This window comes from Micropterus dolomieu, linkage group LG09, assembly GCF_021292245.1.
Source record: "Micropterus dolomieu isolate WLL.071019.BEF.003 ecotype Adirondacks linkage group LG09, ASM2129224v1, whole genome shotgun sequence".
Taxonomy (NCBI): domain Eukaryota; kingdom Metazoa; phylum Chordata; class Actinopteri; order Centrarchiformes; family Centrarchidae; genus Micropterus; species Micropterus dolomieu.
This window is the reverse complement of record NC_060158.1, coordinates 6916855-6939611: the sequence shown is the minus strand read 5'-3', so window position 1 is coordinate 6939611 and position 22757 is coordinate 6916855. Positions and strand designations below refer to the sequence as shown.

The window sequence follows — 22757 nt, the reverse complement described above, 5'->3', positions numbered from 1 at the left end:
GATTCTTTAGAATAAACACTCTTCTGCATAAAGTTATACACACATTTTTAATATTAATAATAGAGAATGTTATGTTTTCTTGTTTGTTTTTTTTCCTGTTCCTACAGTCGTCATTAATACGTCAGGAATGCTTAGAGCATGATCAACGAATTGTAGCCCTGGTCTCCATGGTAAGACATATTGAGATCCAACTCAAACAGCAGCAACAGCAGTCTGTTGGCCGCAGCCTCATCGCCTTGGATGACATCATCAGACAGACTGAGGTGAAATAATATGCATATTTACCTGACAGAGAAATAATGTCACACATCAATGTAACTTACATTATTTTGCAGTTCCATTTGTGCATTTGGTTCTCAGTGTGAGACAAAAAAGCGGATTTAAGGATTAGTCTCTTACCAAACACTATTAAGAAAAGTTTTCTTTTCCTAATCTGTCTTTCAGACTCTGGACCTTGAATTGCGTGACTTGGAGCCTGCGATCAACAAGGAAGTGGAGGCTGCTGAGCAGCTGTTGAAGCCCAAACCTAAAGGTGTTCCTCCGCAGCTCTTATTGGCCCTGGAAAAGGATGGGCGGAGCTTGGCTCGAGGGTATGAGGCTGCCAGAGCACTATCTGGGGGCATTCTGCAAAGTCTACAAGACCATAGAGATTCGTATAAGGTAAAAGGAATATGTTTGTTAGGTGTTCTTTTGTTGTAGAGGTCAATAAGCCTATTTGGATCCAGAGCATTCCATGTTTTTTCTGTGTTGATGTTTGAATTTGCTAGACTAGGACGAAGCTACGATGCTCAACAGCAATACTGAATCACTTTCACTCTCTCAGGAGGCAGTAACAGCTGAGCAGAAGTCACTGGGAGGACAAGTAGAGAGTCTGCTCTCTTGGTTGAGGGAGACAGAGGCTCGGATGAATGGAGGAATGGCTGGGATGGAAAAAATGGAGAAAGCAGAGAAAGATGACAGTCACGATCAGCTCACACAGCAGCTGAATCTTTGCAAGGCAAGTTGTCCAAACTGAAGAATTTTATTTGTTATTGATCCTGTTTGAAGGAATGCCTAAAAATTATATTACGATACTGCGATTACGATACATACAACATAGAAATTTTAAAAGTAACAAAGATTTAAAGCTTTGAACACTTATTCCTTAAAGCTAATTTAACATGTGACATAAGATAAATTTTATTAAATCTTTCTGTTTGTTCAGTGCTATTAACCATGACTTGAAACATTGTTGGGATTTGTTGCCTCAGGCGCTGTTAATCTCTTTGCATGACCCTTAGAGCTATGGACTCATTTAGCCCTTTTCACCCTCTTTCCTTCAAGGAGCTTCAGTCCGCTCTGACCGCTCGCTCCAATGACGTCAACAACGTGGCCTTTGACATTCAGGTGTTTATCTCAGAACGAGCTCAGGACCTGGTTCCTGAGCAGAGCAGGCAGCTTCTGGGGCAGCTCCAGCTGCTCCAGAGGGACTTCCACCGAGCGTCAGGCCAAGCCCAAGCCTGGGCCAATGCCCTCTCCTCCCAAAGAGAGAGAGAGGAGGAGTGGCAGCGCAAAGAGAGAGTGAAAGAAGAGGAGAAGGACAGAGAAAGACGGAGCGCAAGGGAGAGAGAGGTTTGGAAAAAGATGATTGAGTCAGACTGGGTTGAAATGCTGCGCTATTTCTCACTAATACATTTTAAATGCAGTTAGCTTTCTTTTTATACATTTGACAGCTGTATTTCTCATGCTGTAAACTGTTGCCATGCTTTCTTACACAAAATCTTAGTACTATTTTGATAAGCTCTCACATTCTATAAAATCATATCAAACTTGTTTAAGTCTAGAAACTGATGTACTAGCTAACCCCCTCCTCGATTTAATTTCCATTATAGTAGTATGATAGTGCCATTATTTATCACCTCAAAACTATTCTCATCATTTCATACCTTGATAGCAACCCACTCCTGCTCTTCTTGCAAAAGCTTTGCCACTTGACATAGACAGTACCACCATCCTCACTCCTACTACACAAGCTTTTTATGCAAGCGTGTTTGCTACACTGCATGTCTCTATAACATGTGTTTTATTAACCTGTTTGCCTTGCTGTTCCAGATTGCCACTGAAGGAAATCGCTTGTGTCACGGCGGTAAAGGCTAGAGATTTGATAGCAGAAAGCCTCGCTCGTTACAGTGCTTATGTTTTTCCTCTTGTCTCACCTGAATACAGCAGAGAAAGAGGAAAAACTGCAAATAAACATGTATTTGTTCTCTCTGTATTGTTTGTTGTTGCTTGACTGACATGTTGATGTGAAGTTACAATACCGATATGTGTGCCTGTATGTCTGCCTGTGTGTGTATAAGTGTGAACTCTGGACACAATCTGCTCAAGGCTTGGCAAAGTGTGCACTACACAAGAATTTTGTTTTAGGGCAAATGTGCAATTAGTGTGCTCTTATTTTAGTTATTATACAAATTGTTGGTTACATCAGAATTGTAAAATGGTCTGTTCCTGTCACACATTCCAGTTGAACTGTTTATGATTGAATCTTAATTTATGTCAGTATCAGTCTTCCTCACATTTTCTTTGTTTGTGGATCTTTTTTCTTCCTTCTCGCCTCATTCATTTCACGCAGGTGGTTCAACAGCAGAAAGCCGAATGCTCTCAGAAATTAGAAAGCCTTTCTATGTGGTTGGCTGGAGCTGCCAGCTTGCTGGCCAGTCAGAAAGCTGGAGCAGATTCAGGTGATGTGAATGTCCTGCAAGAGAAGCAGAAAAAACTAAAGGTATTACACTCTCTCCCATCTCCCTCCACATGTAGAATCTAAAGGCCAGCATCCCAAAACATACAAATGCTAACTCTTTTACATGTTTACATGTACATTCAGCTCACTGTTGTTGTGTTTATGATCTAACTGGCATTTTCACTCACTTACTTATTTAATTTAGAGAGTGACTCTGCCCTAATTTGTTTATCTTGTTCGTCCTCACTGTCTCAAGGATATTTAGAGTTTCGTGTACTAGCATGTGATATTTGCTGGGTCAACATGTTTACTTCTTTGACCTAATCAAACCTGTTTTCTCTCACTCCCCAGGAAGTACAGAAAGACCTCCAGACTAAACAGGAGGGCATAGCTGAGGCTATCCGCTCTGTGGAGGAGTTGCTGGCAGAGCGAAGAGAGAGTCTGCACCCAGAGGAGAGACAGAACCTCCAGGTGGCGCTAACAAGACTGAAGGAGCAGTACAGCGCCCTTACAGATTCAGCAAACATGTCACTGTCAGAGGTGGACACAGCCATCAACACCACTGTACAGCAGAACACACAAAGGGTAATAAGATGAGTGGTTAAATACTGTATATAAATATTGTTCAAAACATTTTTCATATTGCTTACTAGCTTTTTTTTGTATTCATCCTCTTTCCCTCTCCTCCAGGCAAAGGCTGAGGAGGAGCTCCAGGAGACCCAAGGCCAGATAGACTGTCTTCTGAATGAGTTGTCTTCCCTTAATCAACCAGGCGGGAGAGGACTTGGATCTGGAGTGGTCAAAGCTTTTACTGATGGATCATTCTCACAGCCAGAGGGCGCTGTGATGTCACACACAGAGATGCTGCAGGTAAGAATCTCTAATCCATGTGTTGTGCAGTATGACTAACATCTTACAACATATATTATTAAATACGTTATGACTTATAACTTTTGACCTCTGTCCCAGGCTGAGCTTCAGCAGCTCCAGTCTCAACAGGCACAACTACTCCAGATCACACAGTCAACTCGCTCCCTTCTGGAACAACCTGACTCCACTGTTCCTCCTGAAGAGAAGCAGCGTCTCCGCGCTGCCCTGGATCAGCTGCAGGCCCAACACCAGGGCAAGTTGCAGAGCTGCCAGGTACACAAATAAATACTGATGTGTATTTTAAGTCTACAGCAGGGCCTATGATCTTTGATATATTGACCTTTTATCTAACTACAACTTAATGGGGGTGTCAGTGAAAGTATGATTTTGAATTTTGAATGTTTTTTTGATTTTATGCGAACTCAGTTTTTCATTGTCAAGAAAAATGCGTTTTTTACATTTTAGCGGTGGGAATAAATTATTTAGTTAGATATTCACCTTTTTCTTGGTATTTTTTTTATACTTAACTGACTGCTGCTGCTGTAATGATTTCTTCTAGGACCGTCTGAGGAAGTCTGAGGCTCTGAAGGATGAGCTGACGAAGTTCCTTCAAGAACATGGAAGTCTAAGTACCTGGCTGGAGCAAAATGAACGGGAGCTCCGTTTACTAGGGGAAGGAGAAACTGATGCACAAGGACTGAAGGGCAGACTGGAGGAGCACAGAAAGGTACGCAAAATACACACATTAATAACATAATATGGAGAATTCTCTATCCATTGTTTTATGTTATGAATTGACCTTTTTTAATATTAATTAGTCATTTAGCTGATGCTTTTATCCAAAGCTACTTACAGTTGCTATATGTGTCAGAGGTTGCACACCTCTGGAACAACTAGGGGTTAAGTGTCTTGCTCGGGGACACATTGGTGGATGTCACAGTGGGAATCAAACCCCAGGTTCCCATGTATAGTTGGAACTGGGTGATAACACAAAAGTAAGTGCGTCATTCTTATTTAACAGGCTGCAGATTCTCCACAAGAGGGAACTGTTCAGTCATGTCAGACCAATTTTACATTAGGTGTGTTTGAGATGACTGTGGCTGACTTTAGCCGACTTGATAATCCAACTTGAGCTGCAGGCGACGAACACATTCTACCTGCGTGTAGAACTGTAATTGTGAGGCTCATTGTCTGTAGGTGGTCCTAGTATTAAAACTGTGTGATTATTACTTTGTCTGTACATGGCACACACTGGCATGGCTGGTTCAAACTGCTGTAACTACAGGTCTGAATTTGCTGGCACTGGGGCTCTGTAGTTGGATTACATTGGCTGATCCTGGTTTTGGGTGCCTTGAAGTGAAGTGAAATTGCTGAGAAACATCCCTGGCTGGGTCTGGGCCCAGTGTAGCTGAGTACAAACACATATTGCCCAACTGTGTTTTTTTTGACCTTTAATTATCCATGGAAGACTGAGTTTCCGCACTCAGTTTCCATCCATCCATATGGCCTGACATGCCCTGATGAACACTAACACAATCACACATTCTCATCTGGAATCCACTGAGAAACTCCACTGAAGCTGTTTGGGATAATTGTCTTGTTAAGAGTCCCTTGATATCACATTTGCAATGTTTTATATACTTTTTTTCACACATTTTCCCCAGCAATTCCGGAAATTGTGAATTGCTACTTGCTCGTCATGACCATACTTTCCAATAACACACAAGATTTATTTTTCTGATAGACACACTGTACATATCTGCATTAATTTGTCCCCAACTGACCTGTAAATATGTTTGTATTTCCAGCTTGCTGAGGATGTAATTTGCCACAAGGCAGACCTGCGCTTTGTCTCCATCTCCGGTCAGAAGGTTCTGGACTCTGTTCAAGGAGCTCTGGAGCAAGTTGGTGGTTCAGACTCAGCTCTGGACAGTACCAAGCAAATGGTAACTGACAAGCTGCAGGATGCTAACCACAGATACACAACCCTACACACCAAGGTGAGGGATACTAGAATACATTTTAGAAATTGTTATAAATTATCTCAGTTAATTAGTTCTATTAAAATTCATGGTTGGTGTGTGCAGTCAACAGAGTTGGGTGGCCGTTTGTCCGGCCTGTTGGAGAGGTACCAGCAGTACCAGGACGAGGTTGTCTCCCTCCACTCCTGGCTTAGCACTCAGGAACAGAACCAAAGCATAGCTAAGACCAGTGGGGAGACGGACCCCCAGAACCTGCAGAACACACTACGACAATTACAGGTGAAGCATATATTACAATCATTAACATAACAAAAATCAAAGTGTGGGAGAAGCCGAAAAAGAGCACCGACGATTTTCAGAGTATGGAAAAATGTTGATCATGATCTGGCTCGTGGATTGTTAACGTCTGGAAAAAGGGTGGAATACTAAAATGGAAAGTATGTGGGAACCATGTCTTGGATTTAAATGATTTAATTCTGACTATAAGTGTGTCCTCTGACCTCAGCTGCTGCAGGACGAGATGGCTGAGCGTTCAGTGCAGCTGGAGAAAGTGAAGAGAGCAGGAAGAGATCTGGTCAGCACAGATGAGTCTCCTTCCCTGAAAGCTGTTGACATCCTCTGTGCTGCAGGTAACTAAACTCACTGTGTGTCTCCCTTAGTCTTAACTACAGGCCGCTGCTCCTGGATGGGGTGTTTTGTCTCGGCTTGTGAATTTTAAGTGTCAAAACTAGCACTCACAAATCATTATTTTCAGATGGCTTAGAGAAGAGGTTTGGCTCCCTCTCTGCGTCTGTGTCAGAACGGGCAGAGCAGCTGCAGACAGCTGTAGCCCAATCGGTCAGCGTCCAGGAGGGCCTGAAGGGTCTGCTGAGCTGGCTGGACCAACTAGTTCTTAATCCTGGACCAGTCGAGCCAACCGCACAGGCTGTACAAGAAGCCCTGACCCAGAACCAGGTACGAGTAAACCCAGGGGAAACTGCAGGATTTCTGCTGCAGGAAGTAAAAAATGTTGCCGGAGGTTTCTGTGTTTGTAAGGATGAAATAATCAAACGTATGAACTGAATTATAAACTTCTGCACCACCTTAAATGTCTTCTATTTATTTTAAAGAAACACGACCTGCCTTTAAAAAAGACATCACAGATAATGCAGCACAACAAGTTTCTTCAACGAATTAGGATGATTGCATAACTTTGATTGATGATTGGTTGATTGATCTACAAATCAAAATATTGCTGAAGAAGTCAAAATTTTTAAACTCAACGTCATTTCTTTCTTCCCAAGAAACTTCGCCAGGAGCTGCTGTCCAGGCAGGGCAGTGTGGAAGCAACTCGGGACTCTGTTTCAAAACTTCTTCAGAGCTCTGACGCATCTACAGCTTCTGGCCTCCAGGGCGCTTTAGATGAACTGACTCAGCGCTACACTGCAGCACAGGCTAGCCAGGGCGAGAGGGAGACTGAGCTAAAAGGGCTGTTGCCCAGGCTAGAGAACTACGAGCGACTGGGGACCGACCTCCAGGTCTTCACACAGAGCCGGCTGAAGGCTCTGAGCCCCGTGGGCCAGCCAGACCGCAGCATGGATGACTACAGGCAAACGATTGAGGTCAGCAGAGGGCTCAGATTTTTATTAATAGGTCATTTGCAGTATGGTCTCCTGTGAGATGTATAATGTCAACGTTTTAAGACTTAAAAGCTTCTGAAGGTATCAGTGGATTAGTTATACTGTCGGCCTATTCAACACTTTTGTCCTGTGCCTGTTTTCTCAGGAGGTCAAGTCTGAGTTGGAGCAGGAAGCTGGCCAACTGAAATCGTTCTGCAATCTCGGCACCGAGCTCAGCCAATCAAAAGCTTTCAGTAACACCCAAAACTTATTGGATAATGTCAAAGGGGTGTCTGACAAGTTCACCCAACTGGAAGCCAATGTTAACCAAAGGTAAAAATGTTAACAGATTTACATGTGATACATGTTTTTTTAATTTGTTCTGCTATAAATGTGAAGCCTTAACAGTCAGTGTTTACGTTTACAGAACTTTGTATAGGAAGTTTATAGATTTTTTTGTCTGGTCTGTTAAATGGACACTTCAGTATGAAATATATATACTTGTTAAAAATAAATATAGAAGTAATGGGAATGATTATGCTAAAAACAAGATTGTAATGGCCGAAATATTTTTTATCCTGTTCTTGTCAGTTGCGCAGTTTACCATAAATTACAACAGGGGGCACTAAATACAAAGCTGTTATGGATCTTTCAGTCCTTCAGCTGTATAGTTTTTTGAAGTAGAAGCATGACTATAGTCAATTCCAGTTCGACTTACAACAAAACTGATAACCTTCAGAGACAGAAAGGGTCAAACTTTGATTAGACACGATAGGCATACTTATAAAATAAGAAGTACTGCTCTTCTCTGCAGAGCAGACTATGCCTCTGGCATTTCCAAAAGTTGTTTTCTAAATTTGTAGCCTTCGTGGAGCACCAGTTGCTATGCCTACCCTGTTTGACGTTGTATCAGTGAGCAGCCACACTTGATGCCTGTCAGAAGGGGGCAGAGAATTTATAAATACCATCGGCGTGGTGCTGATATATTGAATTATATTTGTGTTTGGCGAGCCAGTTATTTAAAACAACTAATGAAGTCTGTTTTATGGAAATATTTAAATATAATATTTTAAATAAAAAAAATTAAAGAACGTGATTATCTATCATCCAAAACATGGGTGTCAGTAGGGTATTATCTTCTATCTGAGATCAGTTATACAACATACTGTACATGATGTAGGGGATTATTTACTGTGTTGCATGATGTTTCACGGCAGTTGGTTTCCACGTACTACGTATCTGTGTGGCTAGTGTGAACTGATGAGCAGGCCTGGGTGCTAATATAAGCAGAGTGGACATGGCTCATTGTCCGTCCTATAAACGGCCTACTCGGATAACTCCCCTCCTCGAATCCCGAGGGGGAGAAAATAGCAGTATGATAATGATACTGCTCCATGCCAGATGACTTCTCAGAGCTGTTTTGTCTGCGGGCAGTCAGCACTTTTCCAGCCATAGTTCAGGACAGATCACATACAAAGAGAGGGGAGGTCAAGGCTGTGTTAATGATCCCTTTCAATAGTGCCTTGTGTATTTATGTTCTTTTTATTTGTGAATGTAATGTAAAACGGCTTAAAAGAGATCATATGATGCTCTACTTTGCGTTTTAAACATAGAAGTATAATTAAAGCTCAATTTTATTTGCTCCCCGCTATCATCACCTCTTCTTCCTCATGTATTCTCCCCCTTTCCTTAATTTTGTTCCTCCGTTATGCAACTCCCCATCCTCTATCACTGCTTCCTACCTTTTCTTGCTGTTCTCTGTACCATCTTGTTCCTCTGTTTTTCTCTCACAGGTTTGCTGCCATCCAGGCCTGTGAGCAGCAGCTGCTCCAGTTCCGCGGCCTCTCTGGCTCCCTCCTCAGGTGGCTTCAGACAGCACAGGACCAGCTGCCGTCTAAAGAGGCCAACCTCAACACAGAGGGCCTGCAGAGAAGAGTCCAGCAGCTCAAGGTGTGTGTGTGTGTGTGTGTGTGTGTGTGTGTGTGTGTGTGTGTGTCTAATACTTTAATCAAAAGTAAAGAGGAGCTAAAACCGATATCCACCGGTTTGACGTGTTTGAATCCAGTGACTGTATCATGTAAAGCTCCATGACTGAGTGAAATGCATTATGCCTTTAGGACTTGATGAATGACTGGGAGTCACAGGGATCAAGGGTTCAGGAGCTGAACAAGACGGGCTCTGAGCTGGAGTCCCTCATCATCGACATCACCGCTCCTCAGACCAAAACTGGTAAGAGCGCAAGGGCTGCCTAACATTTGAATACTCCCACTCTCCTGCAGTTTAAATGACATTTTGTTTTGTCATGAGAGCATTTTTACAAGAGATTTGGAAGAGATTAGATGATGTAGGTGGGAGGGGAAATAAAATCATCAAGGGGTTTAATAAAATAATTTGACCTGAGAGAAACGCAGAACTTGAAAACAAATCATGAACACAGGGGAGCATGGAGGAAGGTGGGATAAAGCAAAATAGAATTAATTAAATCTAATAATTATTTTATGGTAATTTATTTTGGTACAACTACTGCAAGCTGTGATGTGAAGTAAAAAAAATCTTACATACAAAATTTCATGGTTAAAAGTAAACTTTTGAAGATGCAGAAAAAGTTTCTTGGTTGTTAGGATTGGATCAGAAAGCAAACCATAGCATAGGTGGAAAGCATAAGTAGCTTTTTTTAAATTATATTTTAGATATTATGTCTTTTATCAATCTTATCATACTACTTAAGTACTTGCTTTATTTGATACATCCATTATATTTCTATGTTCCATAAAGACTATGTGTGTCTTCCTTGTCTCACTGATGTCATCTGTTTTCACGGCTTTTGTGCAACATCCTAGAGCCTGACCGATAAATCGGTGTGCCAAGCAGCAACTCCCCTGTTGGCAACACGTGTTTGGAACGCCACAAATCACATAACAGCAATCAGATGTACAAAGCTGTTCAAAGTACTATTCATAACAAATAAAGAAAAGTTTATTTATATATATTTATTTAAACTGCATTATGTGATGTTATCTTGGTTAGGTCTCATAACTACACATACCAGTTGCTAGGCATAATCACAGTTTAAGTTATGTGTTTCTGAAAAGAAAAAAGAAATAGGCCAATATATCGGATTTCAAAATCTTCAAATATTAAAATCGGTATCGGTCTTAAAATGCCATATCGGTCAGGCCCTAATTCTCAGTTCTCCTGCTGAGCTCCATGTGCAAGTCTTTGTGAGTTGGCAGGACTTTCTGGTGCTGTTGAGAACTTTACATGTGTCCAATTTTTTAAACAACATTTCAGTGCATCACTGGTCCCTTTTTGTGTGACCATGTTTGCATGAGTGTGTTGTAGTGCCGCTGTCTCAGCCAGGTGTGTGTCTCTCTCCCAGGTGCTCCTCAGATCAATGGCTCAGCAGGTCCTAGCAGTGTCAATGGCATTCACACCTGTAAAGGTGAGCTCTTTCTCTAGCTTTCTTTCTAGTCCTCTGTCTTCTTATTTATTGCCTCCTGAGAATTAGTCTCTCAAGACCAATTGAATTTGGCTCCAACTATATTGGTATGGTTCACTCTGAGGTCACTTTGAGAGATACAGCACTATTTTCTGTTTTACTGTTTCCTATGTGCTATAATGTCCTGTCTGTCAGCTGTCTGTCAGTGCAAAACATCTGTCAGTGGCAAATTTGTTGAATAATGAAAATAAAATAAATAGACATTTAGACATCTAGACATTTATTTTTTTTCTAAAACTGATTTGATCCACCTGTATTACATGCCTGTAGGATAATAACAACTTATTTTTGTAGATCTATCAACTTTATTGTACAAAGTTTTCCATGTCTATTTTTTTATTTTCTGCCTGCGCTCTGCTGCTAATTTCTCCTCCATTTTGCTGTATGCCAAGCATTTTTTCCTTTCTCTTATTGTGTCCTTAGATCTGACAGAGCTCCAGGTAGCCGTATCTGAAGTGAACGGTCGATATGAGACGCTAGGCGTGGAGTTGAAAGAACGTCTTGGTCACCAGCAGGCCTCACTGGAGCAGAGGCAGAAAGCCAGGGAAGGCGCTGAGGAGCTCAAGAACTGGCTGACAGACAGAGAGCACAGCCTTAAACAGGGACAGACTGCCTCCCCATCCAGACCTGAGGTAGTACGTGCCCAGGTCCAGGAGAACAAGGTAAATGCCAGGGTTCATTTACTGTGCATGTTCTGTAACCCTTTCCTAGGTGAACACTGAACATTATGTGCTAAAATAACTTGGTATATGTATTATAGGATTACAGATTAAGAATTTTTTTTTTAACCAAGAGATGTCCTTTTTCAGTTCTGAAAATTGCTGCAGAGAGTTGAATCTGCTGGTATCTTTGCTAAAATCAAACATCAGAACTCTCGTGTTTGTTTTATCTTATTAAATATATATGTGTTGCATTTTAAAGTTTCTGCTTCAAGTCCTGCAATGGCCTTCTTCCCTTTCTTTTTAGGCCCTGCTTTCAGAGCTGGCTGAGCACTCTGGGAAGGTAGAGGAGCTGAAGAGCACACTGAGGAAGCTGATTGCTGACAATCCTGATTCTCCTGAGGCAGACACCTGGAGACAGCAGCTGCAAGAGATAGGTATGTACTGCAGATGACAAAAAAAACATGAGGACAGATGACAAGATAATGGGACAGCCATTTTACAGAAACTGAAACTGACAAGCTCAACTATTGCAGCAAAGGCAAAAACTTAAGTTGAATGTTAGGTGAAACTAAATATAATAAAGACATGGCCAGGAGAGAACTGCTTCTAGATATACTGTACTGTAGGTGAATGGAAGGGGTCATAGAAATACAGAGTTTACTAGTAAATGGACCTGTGTGGGAAGAGCCATTATAAAGAAACTATATTGTATACATGTACTGGAGAGTAAGTGATACAGAGAAAGAAACACTGACAAAGAGACTCAAAGAATCTCCATTTAGAGGAATGTGATCTGTAAGGACACTAAGTGACACTATGTTACCTCATGTCTGCCGGGCCTTTCCATAAATATGAGGTAATAAGAGAATTAGAAAAGTGTATGGATAAACTGTAGAGGTAGATGCTAGCTGGAGAAAGAAAGAAAAGACTCAGCTTTACTGTGTTGAAAATAGTTTAAAAGAACGTGGCACAGTGCCTCGGAATTTGTAACATTTTTCTAAGAGATGTTGAAGAACTGAGATCAATATTATCCAGGGAGAGCGTGGGAAGTGTACCCGTCAAAGGTATATTTTTGCTTGCATACTTGATATTCTTAAAAAGGCCTCCTATAAGGTAACCAAGACAGAAATATTTAAGGTGAAATCCAAGAAGGAGGCCTTTATATTTCATATTTCATAATGCAGTTCAGTGCAATTTCAAAGCAATGTGGACTGAATTCACACACACACACACACACACACACACACACACACACACACACACACACACACACACACACTCTGCTGGATGCCCAGAATATGAGTCAGAGAGGGAGAAAGAGACTGGAGAAGTAGGAGGAGGGACAGAGGAACAAAAATCTCTTATTGCGTGTCAGTGTTCTTCACATTGAGTGAGATTGATTTAATTACCATCACTGATTACTACTACACAGGAATACAGTACTGTACTGTAATAAGATTATAAGATTTTAATGTTTTACAACTTAATAAGAAAAGGTGATTCTCCAAGGAGGAAACTAGTGTGTGTATGTATATAAAACACATTCATCAACATTTTGCATATGATGTTGTTATATGTCCTCCCATTCCTGTCTCAACTGGTTATTTCTCCAGACTCCCGCTGGCAGACAGCCAATCAGACTGCAGCCCAGAGGCAAACAGAGCTGGAGACATGTGCCGATAGGTTTGGTAGCTTTGCCTCAGCTGCCAATCAACTGGGCCCGTGGCTGAGGGAGAAGGAACTGATGATGAGCGTGCTGGGACCGCTGAGCATCGACCCCAACATGCTCAACACACAGAAACAACAAGTTCAGGTATGTGATAGAAGACGGTTGGCAAAATCATAGAGATACTGCCAAGAGGTACATGTACAACAGTTATAAATGCGCACACACACACAGGCTCTTTTTTACTAAGATTGGTTTCTCTTTTTTCGACACTTAAATCCGCTTCAGTCATGAAGGCAAGCTGATAAAGAGATTTTTAAGACTTGATATACTTAACACATACATGGTACAATTAAAATTCTAAATCACAAAGCCGTGTATAAGAATCTTAAAAGGTCGGGATATAAAAAATGTCATGTTGAAAATTTCCAGGATCATCTTCCAGCTTTCCCTTCATTTTAAAAACACAACTGAAAAACATGCTCTCCTCTCTCTTCAAGTTTATGCTGCGTGAGTTTGAGACCAGGCGGCCACAGTTTGACCAGCTGACACAGTCTGCAGAGGGAATCCTCTCCCAGACTGGTGACTCTGCTCAAGATGCCAAAGACCTGGCAGAGGTGCAGGCTGAGCTGGGCTCCATCTCCAAGCAGTGGGAGGACCTAACAAACCGACTAACTCAGAGGTCAAACCACATTGACCAGGCCCAAGGAACCAGTGAACGGTACCAGGTAAGTTTAGGTAGAGTTATTGTTGTATGGTTTCATTACTGTCACCATTGCGGCATAATTTCTTTTAACTCTCCTCCTCTCCTGTCCAGGCTTTGCTCAGAGAGCTCTCTTCGAGTGTTTCTGCTCTGAGCGAGAGGCTGGATGCTCAGGCCTCACTGAGCGCCCAGCCCGAGGCACTGAAATGCCGCCTGCAGGAAACTGGAGAGATCCGCTCAGAGCTGGAGAGACGGCGAACGGAGCTCGCAGAGGCTGAGAGGCTCTGCCAGGAGCTGAGTACTATCGTGGCTGAACCATACCTTAAGGAAGAGCTGAGTAAACGACTGGAGAGTGTCAGTGGGCCGCTGAAGAATTTAGAGGAGCGTGCAGGTTTGTGTAGTTTATGTGGCTGATATACTAACTGTGCTTTTAGTAGGTCTTAATATGACCACTGTAAGTGTTCTGGTATGTGTTTGCTTGACTTATTTGCTGAAAGGGATTTTCTATACAGAGATAATGGTCCAAGTTAGGGAATTAATTAGTTTTGATGCAGTCAAACAATATTCCCTTTTAAACATAATCCCTTATTAGCTGGAATGGGAATCTTATTTTACATGAAAACATCACTAACAAATCCACTAAAATAAATACAACGAAAACTCTACAAGTCCTATTTGTTTGAAATAGTTTCTAAGTGTTTATGTTTGTAATCCCTTGTGCTCTGCTTTTCTTTCCTCTAGCTGACGGCCTGTCTCAGCTGCAGACTGCCCTGTCGTCCACTCAGCAGTTCCAGCAGATGTTTGAAGAGTTGCGATCCTGGCTGGACAAACAGGCAGATCCCAGAGAATCATACACCGACTCTCTGCCGTGTCAGCCCGAGGCCATCCGCTCCCTTCTAGCACAGACAGATGAACTCCAACGCGGAATCGCCAGTCAGCGAGGTTCCTACGAGCTGATTCAAGCTGAGGGAGCATCACTGCTCGCCACTCTCCCCTCGGGTGGAGACGAACGGTCTGCCTTGCAGTCTCGCCTTGCCTCCCTGAGGCAGGACTGGGAGAGGCTGAACCAGAGAATCTCAGATCGAGAGAGCAGACTGAAGACCACTCTGAGCAAAGCAGAAACCTACCAGCAGCACAAGGCCGAACTGACACCATGGTTAGCAGAGTGTGAACAGAAAGATGGAGATATCCAACCGTCACTGGACTCATCTGCCCTGGATGAGGCCTTGCAGAAGGCTCGGGCTCTATCACTCGATGTCGAAAGACGACACCCTCTCCTCGAGGCCTTCAATACTGCAGCAGATCAGCTGCTGGAACAATGCTGCATCGGGGAGGAAGAGGTACTAAATTTTACCGATTTCAGTCTTCTACTCTCAAGTGTGTATTGCAGTATATGTATACTATATAGCTTGGGGAATATGTGAACACCAAGTATTAGTGCTTTAAAAGTCATAAGTTAGGTAAATTAAGACAATGAAACTGATGTAATGCAAACATATTTTCTGTAGGTACGAGATGAGAAGGCCCAGCTGAACCGCAGGGTGGACAGACTGGACGAGAGCCTCCATAACCGCATTTCCCAGCTGGAGGAGCTGGCTGGTCGCCTGAAGGAGTTTGAAGAGGGCAGACAGGCTGCAGAGAGGAGGCTGGAGGCTGCCAAACACCAGATTGAAGTTCAAGAGGCTCTGGGACCACAGGTACTAAAAAACAGTTTGTTGTCCTAATGTCACGTTCATTGTTCTTTAAAAAGTCTTTGGGCGATGGCACTTCACATTTACTTCTCTCCTACTCAGGCATGCAGTACTAAGAGTCTGGAGCGGTTGAGAAGTCAGCAGGAGAGTCTAAGGTCCCTTAAGCCTCAGGTGGTCTACCTCAGAGACCTGGCCCAAGGGCTGGTACAGGACTCACCACAGACACCGGGAGGCAGTACTGAGGGGGCACAGAGGCTTCAGGAGCAGGCCAAGGACACAGAGAAAGAATATGATGACGTTACTGACAAGGTGAGGAGAGAAGGGAGGGCTTCCTCCTCCCAAGCCTGATTCGAGATCGACAATGAAAGCTAGTGAATGTCCAGAATATACTGGACCCCCATCTATTGAAGTAGGGCAGAGTCGTCCACCCAGGAGCAAGCTGTGGAAAAACAGCAGAACATGAAGAGAGGAGGGCGACAAAAGCAATCAAAACAGTAATGAATTAATGTAACCTCAACAGTTTATGCTATCTGGAGTGAAAATAGGTTGTAAAACCGTTGGAACTATTTATACCAAGGGACACTGTTTGAGAGGGTGTCTGATCTAGTGTGTGTGTGTGTGTGGGTGCTCAGAAGACAAGTGTCAGTGAGCTGAGCGAGAGCAGAACAACTATAGCTGTTAGAAGAGATTGGCCATTTGAGTCACAGTAGTCATATATGGTCATTGTGGACATTCAACACTTTATCATAGTTTGAAATGTAAACCAGAGCTTTGAGAATTCATCACCCACAGTATTGCATCTATTTTCTGCAATCCAGCTTCCAAATATTCCATTTAAGGTTACAGCCATCACAGGAACTCAACTGTACATAAAACCATCGCTGTTATTCACCAAGATGTTTTATTTATTTAAAATATTGATCTGTGCTGTAGGAGATGATGCAGCCTGCTCTTAGATAATACTTGTGCTGTCTCTTTGTTGTACTTACGCCGACAAAATCTATTTATACTTGCTGTTGTGTTGCATCATTTTCTAGTTTGGTCACACATTATTCTGTTCCAGTGGTTTGTTCAGTTTTGACAGGGAAAATATTACTACACAGGCTCCTCTGCTATCTGATGAATTTGTGGTTTGATTAGTAAGATTTTTGTATCACACAAATATCATCACTGTCCTTGTTTAAGAGTAAAGTTCTGTTCTGTGTTGTTGGCGATTTTGTGACTAATTGACAAACAAATCCAGTCGGTGTCCTAAAAAGTAGACTTGCTCATTCACAATTTCACCTCCCCAGCTTTTCATTTTTGCATTATTTTTTTTATTTGGTCTGATTGAGTGACATTTTGAATAAAAGTTATTACATGCCAGAAATACTACAGTGAGTAGAGAGACAATCTTTTGGCTTCTGTGCCTTTTCCTCTATCCACCTCTCTTTGTCTTTTTCCTCCATCAGATCGAGCAGTGCTGCTCCTCACTGGAGTCCCGGCTACAAGGTGTCGGCGAGGTCCAGTCTCACGTGCGCGATGTCTTCTCACGTCTTTCCGACCTTGATGATGAACTGGACTCCCTCAGTCCTGTTGGACGTGATGCAGACTCCCTGGCTTCTCAGGCCGACGCCCTGAAGGGCTTCCTGTCTCGTCTGGCCAACCTCAGGACTGAGCTGGAGGGTCATGGGTCAGAGTGCACCACCATGCTACGGCGAGAAGGCTCCTCCCCTGACCTCCTGGCTCTCAGGAGGGAGACAGAGGCTCTGAGCCGCCAGGCTGGCAAGGTAAAGGGAGAAGGAAGATGGTGGTGGTTCACGTAATTTGATGGTGGAATAGATTTGTGCAGTTATTGACTCCTTTATGTTCCCTCTTCTCCAGCTGAACGAGCGTGGCCAGGCTAGGTTGGACCAGATTGAGGACGCTGCTGACAGGGTCCGGGAGTTCTACAGGCAGGTGACCGAGCTGCAAGGCCTGCTGGGAAGGGCCGAAGAGGGCCTGAATGCGCAGGGCATGGTCGGCACAGAGGTGGAGATGATCAAACAGCAGCTGCAGGAATTTAAGGTAGGATAGATGTCTTCTTCTTGCTGGTTATTTACATGGATGTGTTGTGGTGTGGATAAAAGTGTGCAGAAGTGCCAGTATTTCAATGGAGTGCTATAGGAAAACATACTGTATCACTTTCTGAGAAGGTGATTGAAATCTGAATTGCACTAGTTTGTTATATCCTAATGTCCCCTTTCTTCAAAATGCCACTTGGTTTGGTTTATGGTTTTCTTTGGCAAGTACTACAGTACATACTTGAGTAGTGAGTACTGAATGAGTACACGTGTATTTTTCATCTACTTAGGCAATAATATCCGCTTGATTGTGTGGGTAAAAACATGAGAGAATCAAATGAATTCAGGGTGAAAATGTTGTACGTGTTTTTCTTCACAGCCTTTTTCATTCCCTTCATGCTAATGAAATTAATTTGCACAGATAAACAGAAAACCTTCAGCGTTACGTGATCTTAGGTTTAGGGCACAGCTATGTGTGTGTGTGTGTGTGTGTGTGTGTGTGTGTGTGTCATGAATATTTGGAGAGCCTCTGAGGGGGTCTGTTTCAGTCTTTTCCCCTTGCTCATACCTCTAGAGACTATGAGGTAAGGGTTTCTGTGTGTTTCATGTTCTTATAACCTGAATGTACATTAACATATGGGGACGTCACCATGGGTTAGTGGGGTTGAGGCCTAAGACGTGGTTTTAGGTTACTGTGGTTTTAGGTTAGCTTAAGGGGCTAGGGAATACATTATGTCAATGAGATGTCCCCATGGGAATAGTCGAACAAACGTGTGTGTGTGTGTGTGTGTGTGTGTGTGTGTGTGAGGGGCTCCTGTGGTGTGTCACGAGTCAGAGACGGTGATTAGTTGATTCACATATCTCTTTGAAAAGCCTGACACGCTGCTAAGTCATGCAGCTTTTTTCTCTGTAGGAAAGTTATGATGCTCTTTCAGAGTTTCTCTTAACATTTCCCACAAACACACACTCTCTCCCCCTCCCCCTCCCTCCTTCCCTCGCTCCATGATACACACACCATACTTCTTCCACTTCATGATGTTCAGGCACCACCCTTCTAGTTTTCTCAACTTGTTAGTCACTGTGGTGATGGACGCTGGTCTAAATTTTATACTTTGGCAAATCATGTGTCTCTCTTTTGTCCCTCTCTTGTAGTTAACAACACTTGGTACTATAAAAGTGTTGGCAATATCTGTACTGCCTCGGTTGTTGTTGTTGCTTTTACCCTTAAACCAGAGGTGCTCACAAGTCTCTGAGCTAGAGTCCAAGTCAAGTCTATGAGCATTTTTCTTGTCCTCTCACATGTGGCTGTGCACAGCAGATACGTAGTATGTGTTACGTAGGTAGGTTAAAGGTAACGCAGCAAGCTCATAAGACGTTTCCTAAAAATAAACATTGTTCATGAGTCCCGCACCTCAAATCCGAGTCAAGTCTGAAGTATTTTGAGGACAAGTCTCAAGTCAAGTGTGAAGTCACTGTGTGTGCAACTTAAGTGCGACTAGAGTCCATATTAAGAAGGTCCTCAGTGGTTGGCGTTTATTGGATGAGAATCACTTACCCAACCTTTAAATGATTATCACAATTGTTGATTAACTTTAATTGACTACTTGTAATTGTAAAAAGTCCTGGTGTAAACTGACAGTTACATACTGGATATAGAGTTGCTTTCTCTTTCCAACAGCAAGTGGACAAAACACATCCATGCCTCCAATTCTAGAAAGTCACTGAGTTATTTCACAATGTGAATATGTTTATACTTGGATGTAGTCTAAGCGAGGACGTTTGCCCAAAAACAGGCTTCACATTAATACATTTATTGTAGTATATTGTTTCCTTCTTGTGATATTTTTTACATTAAGACCAAAGCAACTGTAGCTTGTTTCTGCATTTAAAGAGAAAAATTCACTTTACTGTCTAGAATTGCACAGGAGCTAACCTCAGGAATGTGCTTTGCTGGCACCTCCATTGTATTTTATTGTGTTACTCCACTGCTTGTTTTATGGGTACAGGCTGCTCTTTCAGTCTGACTGCTATCATTAAAGAGTACATTTTCTTGCCATGATGTAACATCCTGTCCACTTTAGAAAACTATGAACGTATATTAGAGCTCAGGAGAAATATGCACGAATCCCCACACACAACCAGCACACTGTAACCGTTTTCTCCCATCTACATTTGCCGCAATGCTCAGAGAAGGTTATGCTTTTTAAAAAATGATTGATTCATGTGATATAAGCACTTATCATTTTCATGCATTTGAAAAATTTAGTAGGACTCCTGCACGTTCCCTAGTGATTTATCGGCTACACTGTTAAAGATGTGTGGGTGGATCAAAGAACACTTTTCTCCTGTTTCTCTTCATCCTTGTTCCTACATTTTCATTCCTACTCTCTCTCCTTTTTTTACCTTTTTTAATGTGATTATGTGGATATTTAGTGAAACATCTGCATTGCAGTGTGCATTTCTCTCTCGACCTACTAACCTTTCTGTGTCTGCTTGTTTCTTCTTCACTCCCTCTACCTGTTTCTGGGTCTCTCTGTCTGTCTCTCTCTCCCTCTCTCTCCGTCTCTTCTTCCCCCTCGTTGGTCTTTTAATGAGAGCAAGCCGAGCGAGTGTGTGGCACAGAACAAACAGACAGAGGAGATGAAGAGGTGTTGAGAGAAGGATGAGGCGAGGGAGAGAGAGATTCAGAGAGAGGTGGGAGAGAGAACTGTGAAAAGCAAAATAGGCTACACTTGAAAAAAAGAGAGCCAGATCAGACAAAAGAGTGTGAAGCTGTATTTCGTCTGGTGTACAGCTAAATGAATCATGGCAGTGAGCAGGTTTAAAGATGCACTAAAGCTCCAAATGACTAGGAATAGTAAGAAATATTTCAGTCAACACATTGACGTGATTCAAAGACACAATTGATTTCTATTTCTTTCCTGATATGGCCCATCTCATACAGACAAAATGTAATATTGAACCAAAGGAACTCCTTAAGAAGCAGTTTTCCTATAATGTTTTCTTGATCTTGATCCCGGCATTAGGTTTTAAATTAGCATTTAAAGATACCATGGAGAAAATATTGGAAACAGTTTTAAATGAATGTACCTGAGCAAACTAGAGGAATAACACTATTGGTCTCTTGCAAAATAATCCCAAACAACAATTTTTTGAATGAAGCAATTCCACGGATTGCTTATATTTCATATTTTTCATTGCATGTATATTATTTTTAAATATATATATTTTTATATGTCTTTTTTACATTTAAAAAATGTAAATAAAAGAACTAAACTATTCAAGGCATTACTGAGCGTGGATGAAATAAATCTAAATTTAAGGCATTAATCGTGTTATTCGCACTGATTAAGATCAAGTGTGTGCTGAGTTGCAGACAGACTGTTGGCAGACTGGGTGCAAAAGTAATAGCAGGGGCAGAATGTATAATAGCTACTGTCTGCGGGGTATGTAGAGCATGGAGAAATGGTCTGTCACTCTATCTGAGATGGATGGAGGGGTATTTATAGGAGGGCAACCAAGGGAGGATAGCAGGGGGATATTGTCAAGAAAAGAGGAAAAAGATGTCATGAGAGCAGGATCACGAGAAAGATATGGAAATAATGATGAAAGATAAGAAGGCGATATAGTGAGAGGGGTTTTCCACATATTGTTTTTGTCCTCTATCTGACCCTTTTTTGACTCTATTTCATGTTGTAGCTACAGCTTAATTTATTGCATCTATACTGCTCTAATTGTCTGAAGAGGGATAGCGGAGAAAAAAAAAGATTTGAAAATCTCTTTCAACCACTCTTTGAAGCCACCCCCTGTCCGGCTTTGTTTCTACCTCTCTCTACCTTCTCTCCCTCTCTCTCTTTCTCTGTAACCGATCCAGCTTGGCTCATTTCAAACCTAAACATGTCTGTCTGGCTCCAAAACAGACCAGGCCACCCCTCTCCTCATCCTCGCGTTCCCCTCCCCCACCAGACCCCATTTCCAATCCAGAGGGGTGATGTCATGCCGATGCTTAGAAAGACGAGGGGCCTTGGGACGTGGTGTGTGTGTGTGTGTGTGTGTGTGTGTGTATGTATGGTTGGAGGGCAGCCATGGGATAAGGGGTCATGGGAGTGGGAGGTGATGTTGTCAGATTATTTTTTAAACTTCCCAACAGTGATCTCACTGATAATTACTGGGTCAATAAGAGAAAGAAAGCGAGCATTCTTCATCTTTCTGCTTCTTAACAAAAGTTTGCACTAGTTCTTAATACAGTACAAATGTGTGTGTGTGTGTGTGTGTGTGTGTGTGTGTGTGTGTATGTGTATGTATATACACTCACCTAAAGGATTATTAGGAACACCTGTTCAATTTCTCATTAATGCAATTATCTAATCAACCAATCACATGGCAGTTGCTTCAATGCATTTAGGGGTGTGGTCCTGGTCAAGACAATCTCCTGAACTCCAAACTGAATGTCAGAATAGGAAAGAAAGGTGATTTAAGCAATTTTGAGCGTGGCATGGTTGTTGGTGCCAGACGGGTAGGTCTGAGTATTTCACAATCTGCTCAGTTACTGGGATTTTCATGCACAACCATTTCTAGGGTTTACAAAGAATGGTGTGAAAAGGGAAAAACATCCAGTATGCGGCAGTCCAGTGGGCGAAAATGCCTTGTTGATGCTAGAGGTCAGAGGAGAATGGGCCGACTGATTCAAGCTGATAGAAGAGCAACTTTGACTGAAATAACCACTCATTACAACTGAGGTATGCAGCAAAGCATTTGTGAAGCCACAACATGCACAACCTTGAGGCGGATGGGCTACAACAGCAGAAGACCCCACTGGTACCACTCATCTCCACTACAAATAGGAAAAAGAGGCTACAATTTGCAAGAGCTCACCAAAATTGGACAGTTGAACACTGGAAAAATGTCGCCTGGTCTGATGAGTCTCGATTTCTGTTGAGACATTCAGATGGTAGAGTCAGAATTTGGCGTAAACAGAATGAGAACATGGATCCATCATGCCTTGTTACCACTGTGCAGGCTGGTGGTGGTGGTGTAATGGTGTGGGGGATGTTTTCTTGGCACACTTTAGGCCCCTTAGTGCCAGTTGGGCATCGTTTAAATGCCACGGCCTACCTGACCATTGTTTCTGACCATGTCACAAAGCTTGAATCATTTCAAATTGGTTTCTTGAACATGACAATGAGTTCACTGTACTAAAATGGCCCCCACAGTCACCAGATCTCAACCCAATAGAGCATCTTGGGGATGTGGTGGAACGGGAGCTTCGTGCCCTGGATGTGCATCCCACAAATCTCCATCAACTGCAAGATGCTATCCTATCAA

General features: G+C 42.5%; 1 protein-coding gene across 8 annotated transcripts in view; it reads left to right on the top strand.

Moving 5' to 3' along the window:
• The window catches only part of macf1a (microtubule actin crosslinking factor 1a), a 235402-nt gene that overhangs the window by 154558 nt on the left and 58087 nt on the right, over positions 1 to 22757 (top strand). For 7 of the 8 annotated variants that reach the window (XM_046057989.1, XM_046057982.1, XM_046057991.1 and 4 more), the window contains 28 exons: positions 108 to 263; positions 445 to 660; positions 824 to 997; positions 1324 to 1611; positions 2612 to 2761; positions 3071 to 3304; positions 3410 to 3589; positions 3689 to 3862; positions 4149 to 4316; positions 5398 to 5589; positions 5677 to 5850; positions 6077 to 6200; positions 6326 to 6525; positions 6855 to 7172; positions 7336 to 7502; positions 8963 to 9119; positions 9287 to 9398; positions 10549 to 10611; positions 11092 to 11330; positions 11635 to 11764; positions 12944 to 13143; positions 13497 to 13724; positions 13814 to 14090; positions 14441 to 15039; positions 15208 to 15396; positions 15493 to 15699; positions 16842 to 17159; positions 17254 to 17436. In XM_046057989.1, the coding sequence (XP_045913945.1) occupies positions 108 to 263; positions 445 to 660; positions 824 to 997; positions 1324 to 1611; positions 2612 to 2761; positions 3071 to 3304; positions 3410 to 3589; positions 3689 to 3862; positions 4149 to 4316; positions 5398 to 5589; positions 5677 to 5850; positions 6077 to 6200; positions 6326 to 6525; positions 6855 to 7172; positions 7336 to 7502; positions 8963 to 9119; positions 9287 to 9398; positions 10549 to 10611; positions 11092 to 11330; positions 11635 to 11764; positions 12944 to 13143; positions 13497 to 13724; positions 13814 to 14090; positions 14441 to 15039; positions 15208 to 15396; positions 15493 to 15699; positions 16842 to 17159; positions 17254 to 17436 (5817 nt within the window). The remainder of the gene's footprint in view (positions 1 to 107; positions 264 to 444; positions 661 to 823; positions 998 to 1323; positions 1612 to 2611; positions 2762 to 3070; positions 3305 to 3409; positions 3590 to 3688; positions 3863 to 4148; positions 4317 to 5397; positions 5590 to 5676; positions 5851 to 6076; positions 6201 to 6325; positions 6526 to 6854; positions 7173 to 7335; positions 7503 to 8962; positions 9120 to 9286; positions 9399 to 10548; positions 10612 to 11091; positions 11331 to 11634; positions 11765 to 12943; positions 13144 to 13496; positions 13725 to 13813; positions 14091 to 14440; positions 15040 to 15207; positions 15397 to 15492; positions 15700 to 16841; positions 17160 to 17253; positions 17437 to 22757) is intronic. The other variant, XM_046057985.1, reaches the window with a different exon arrangement.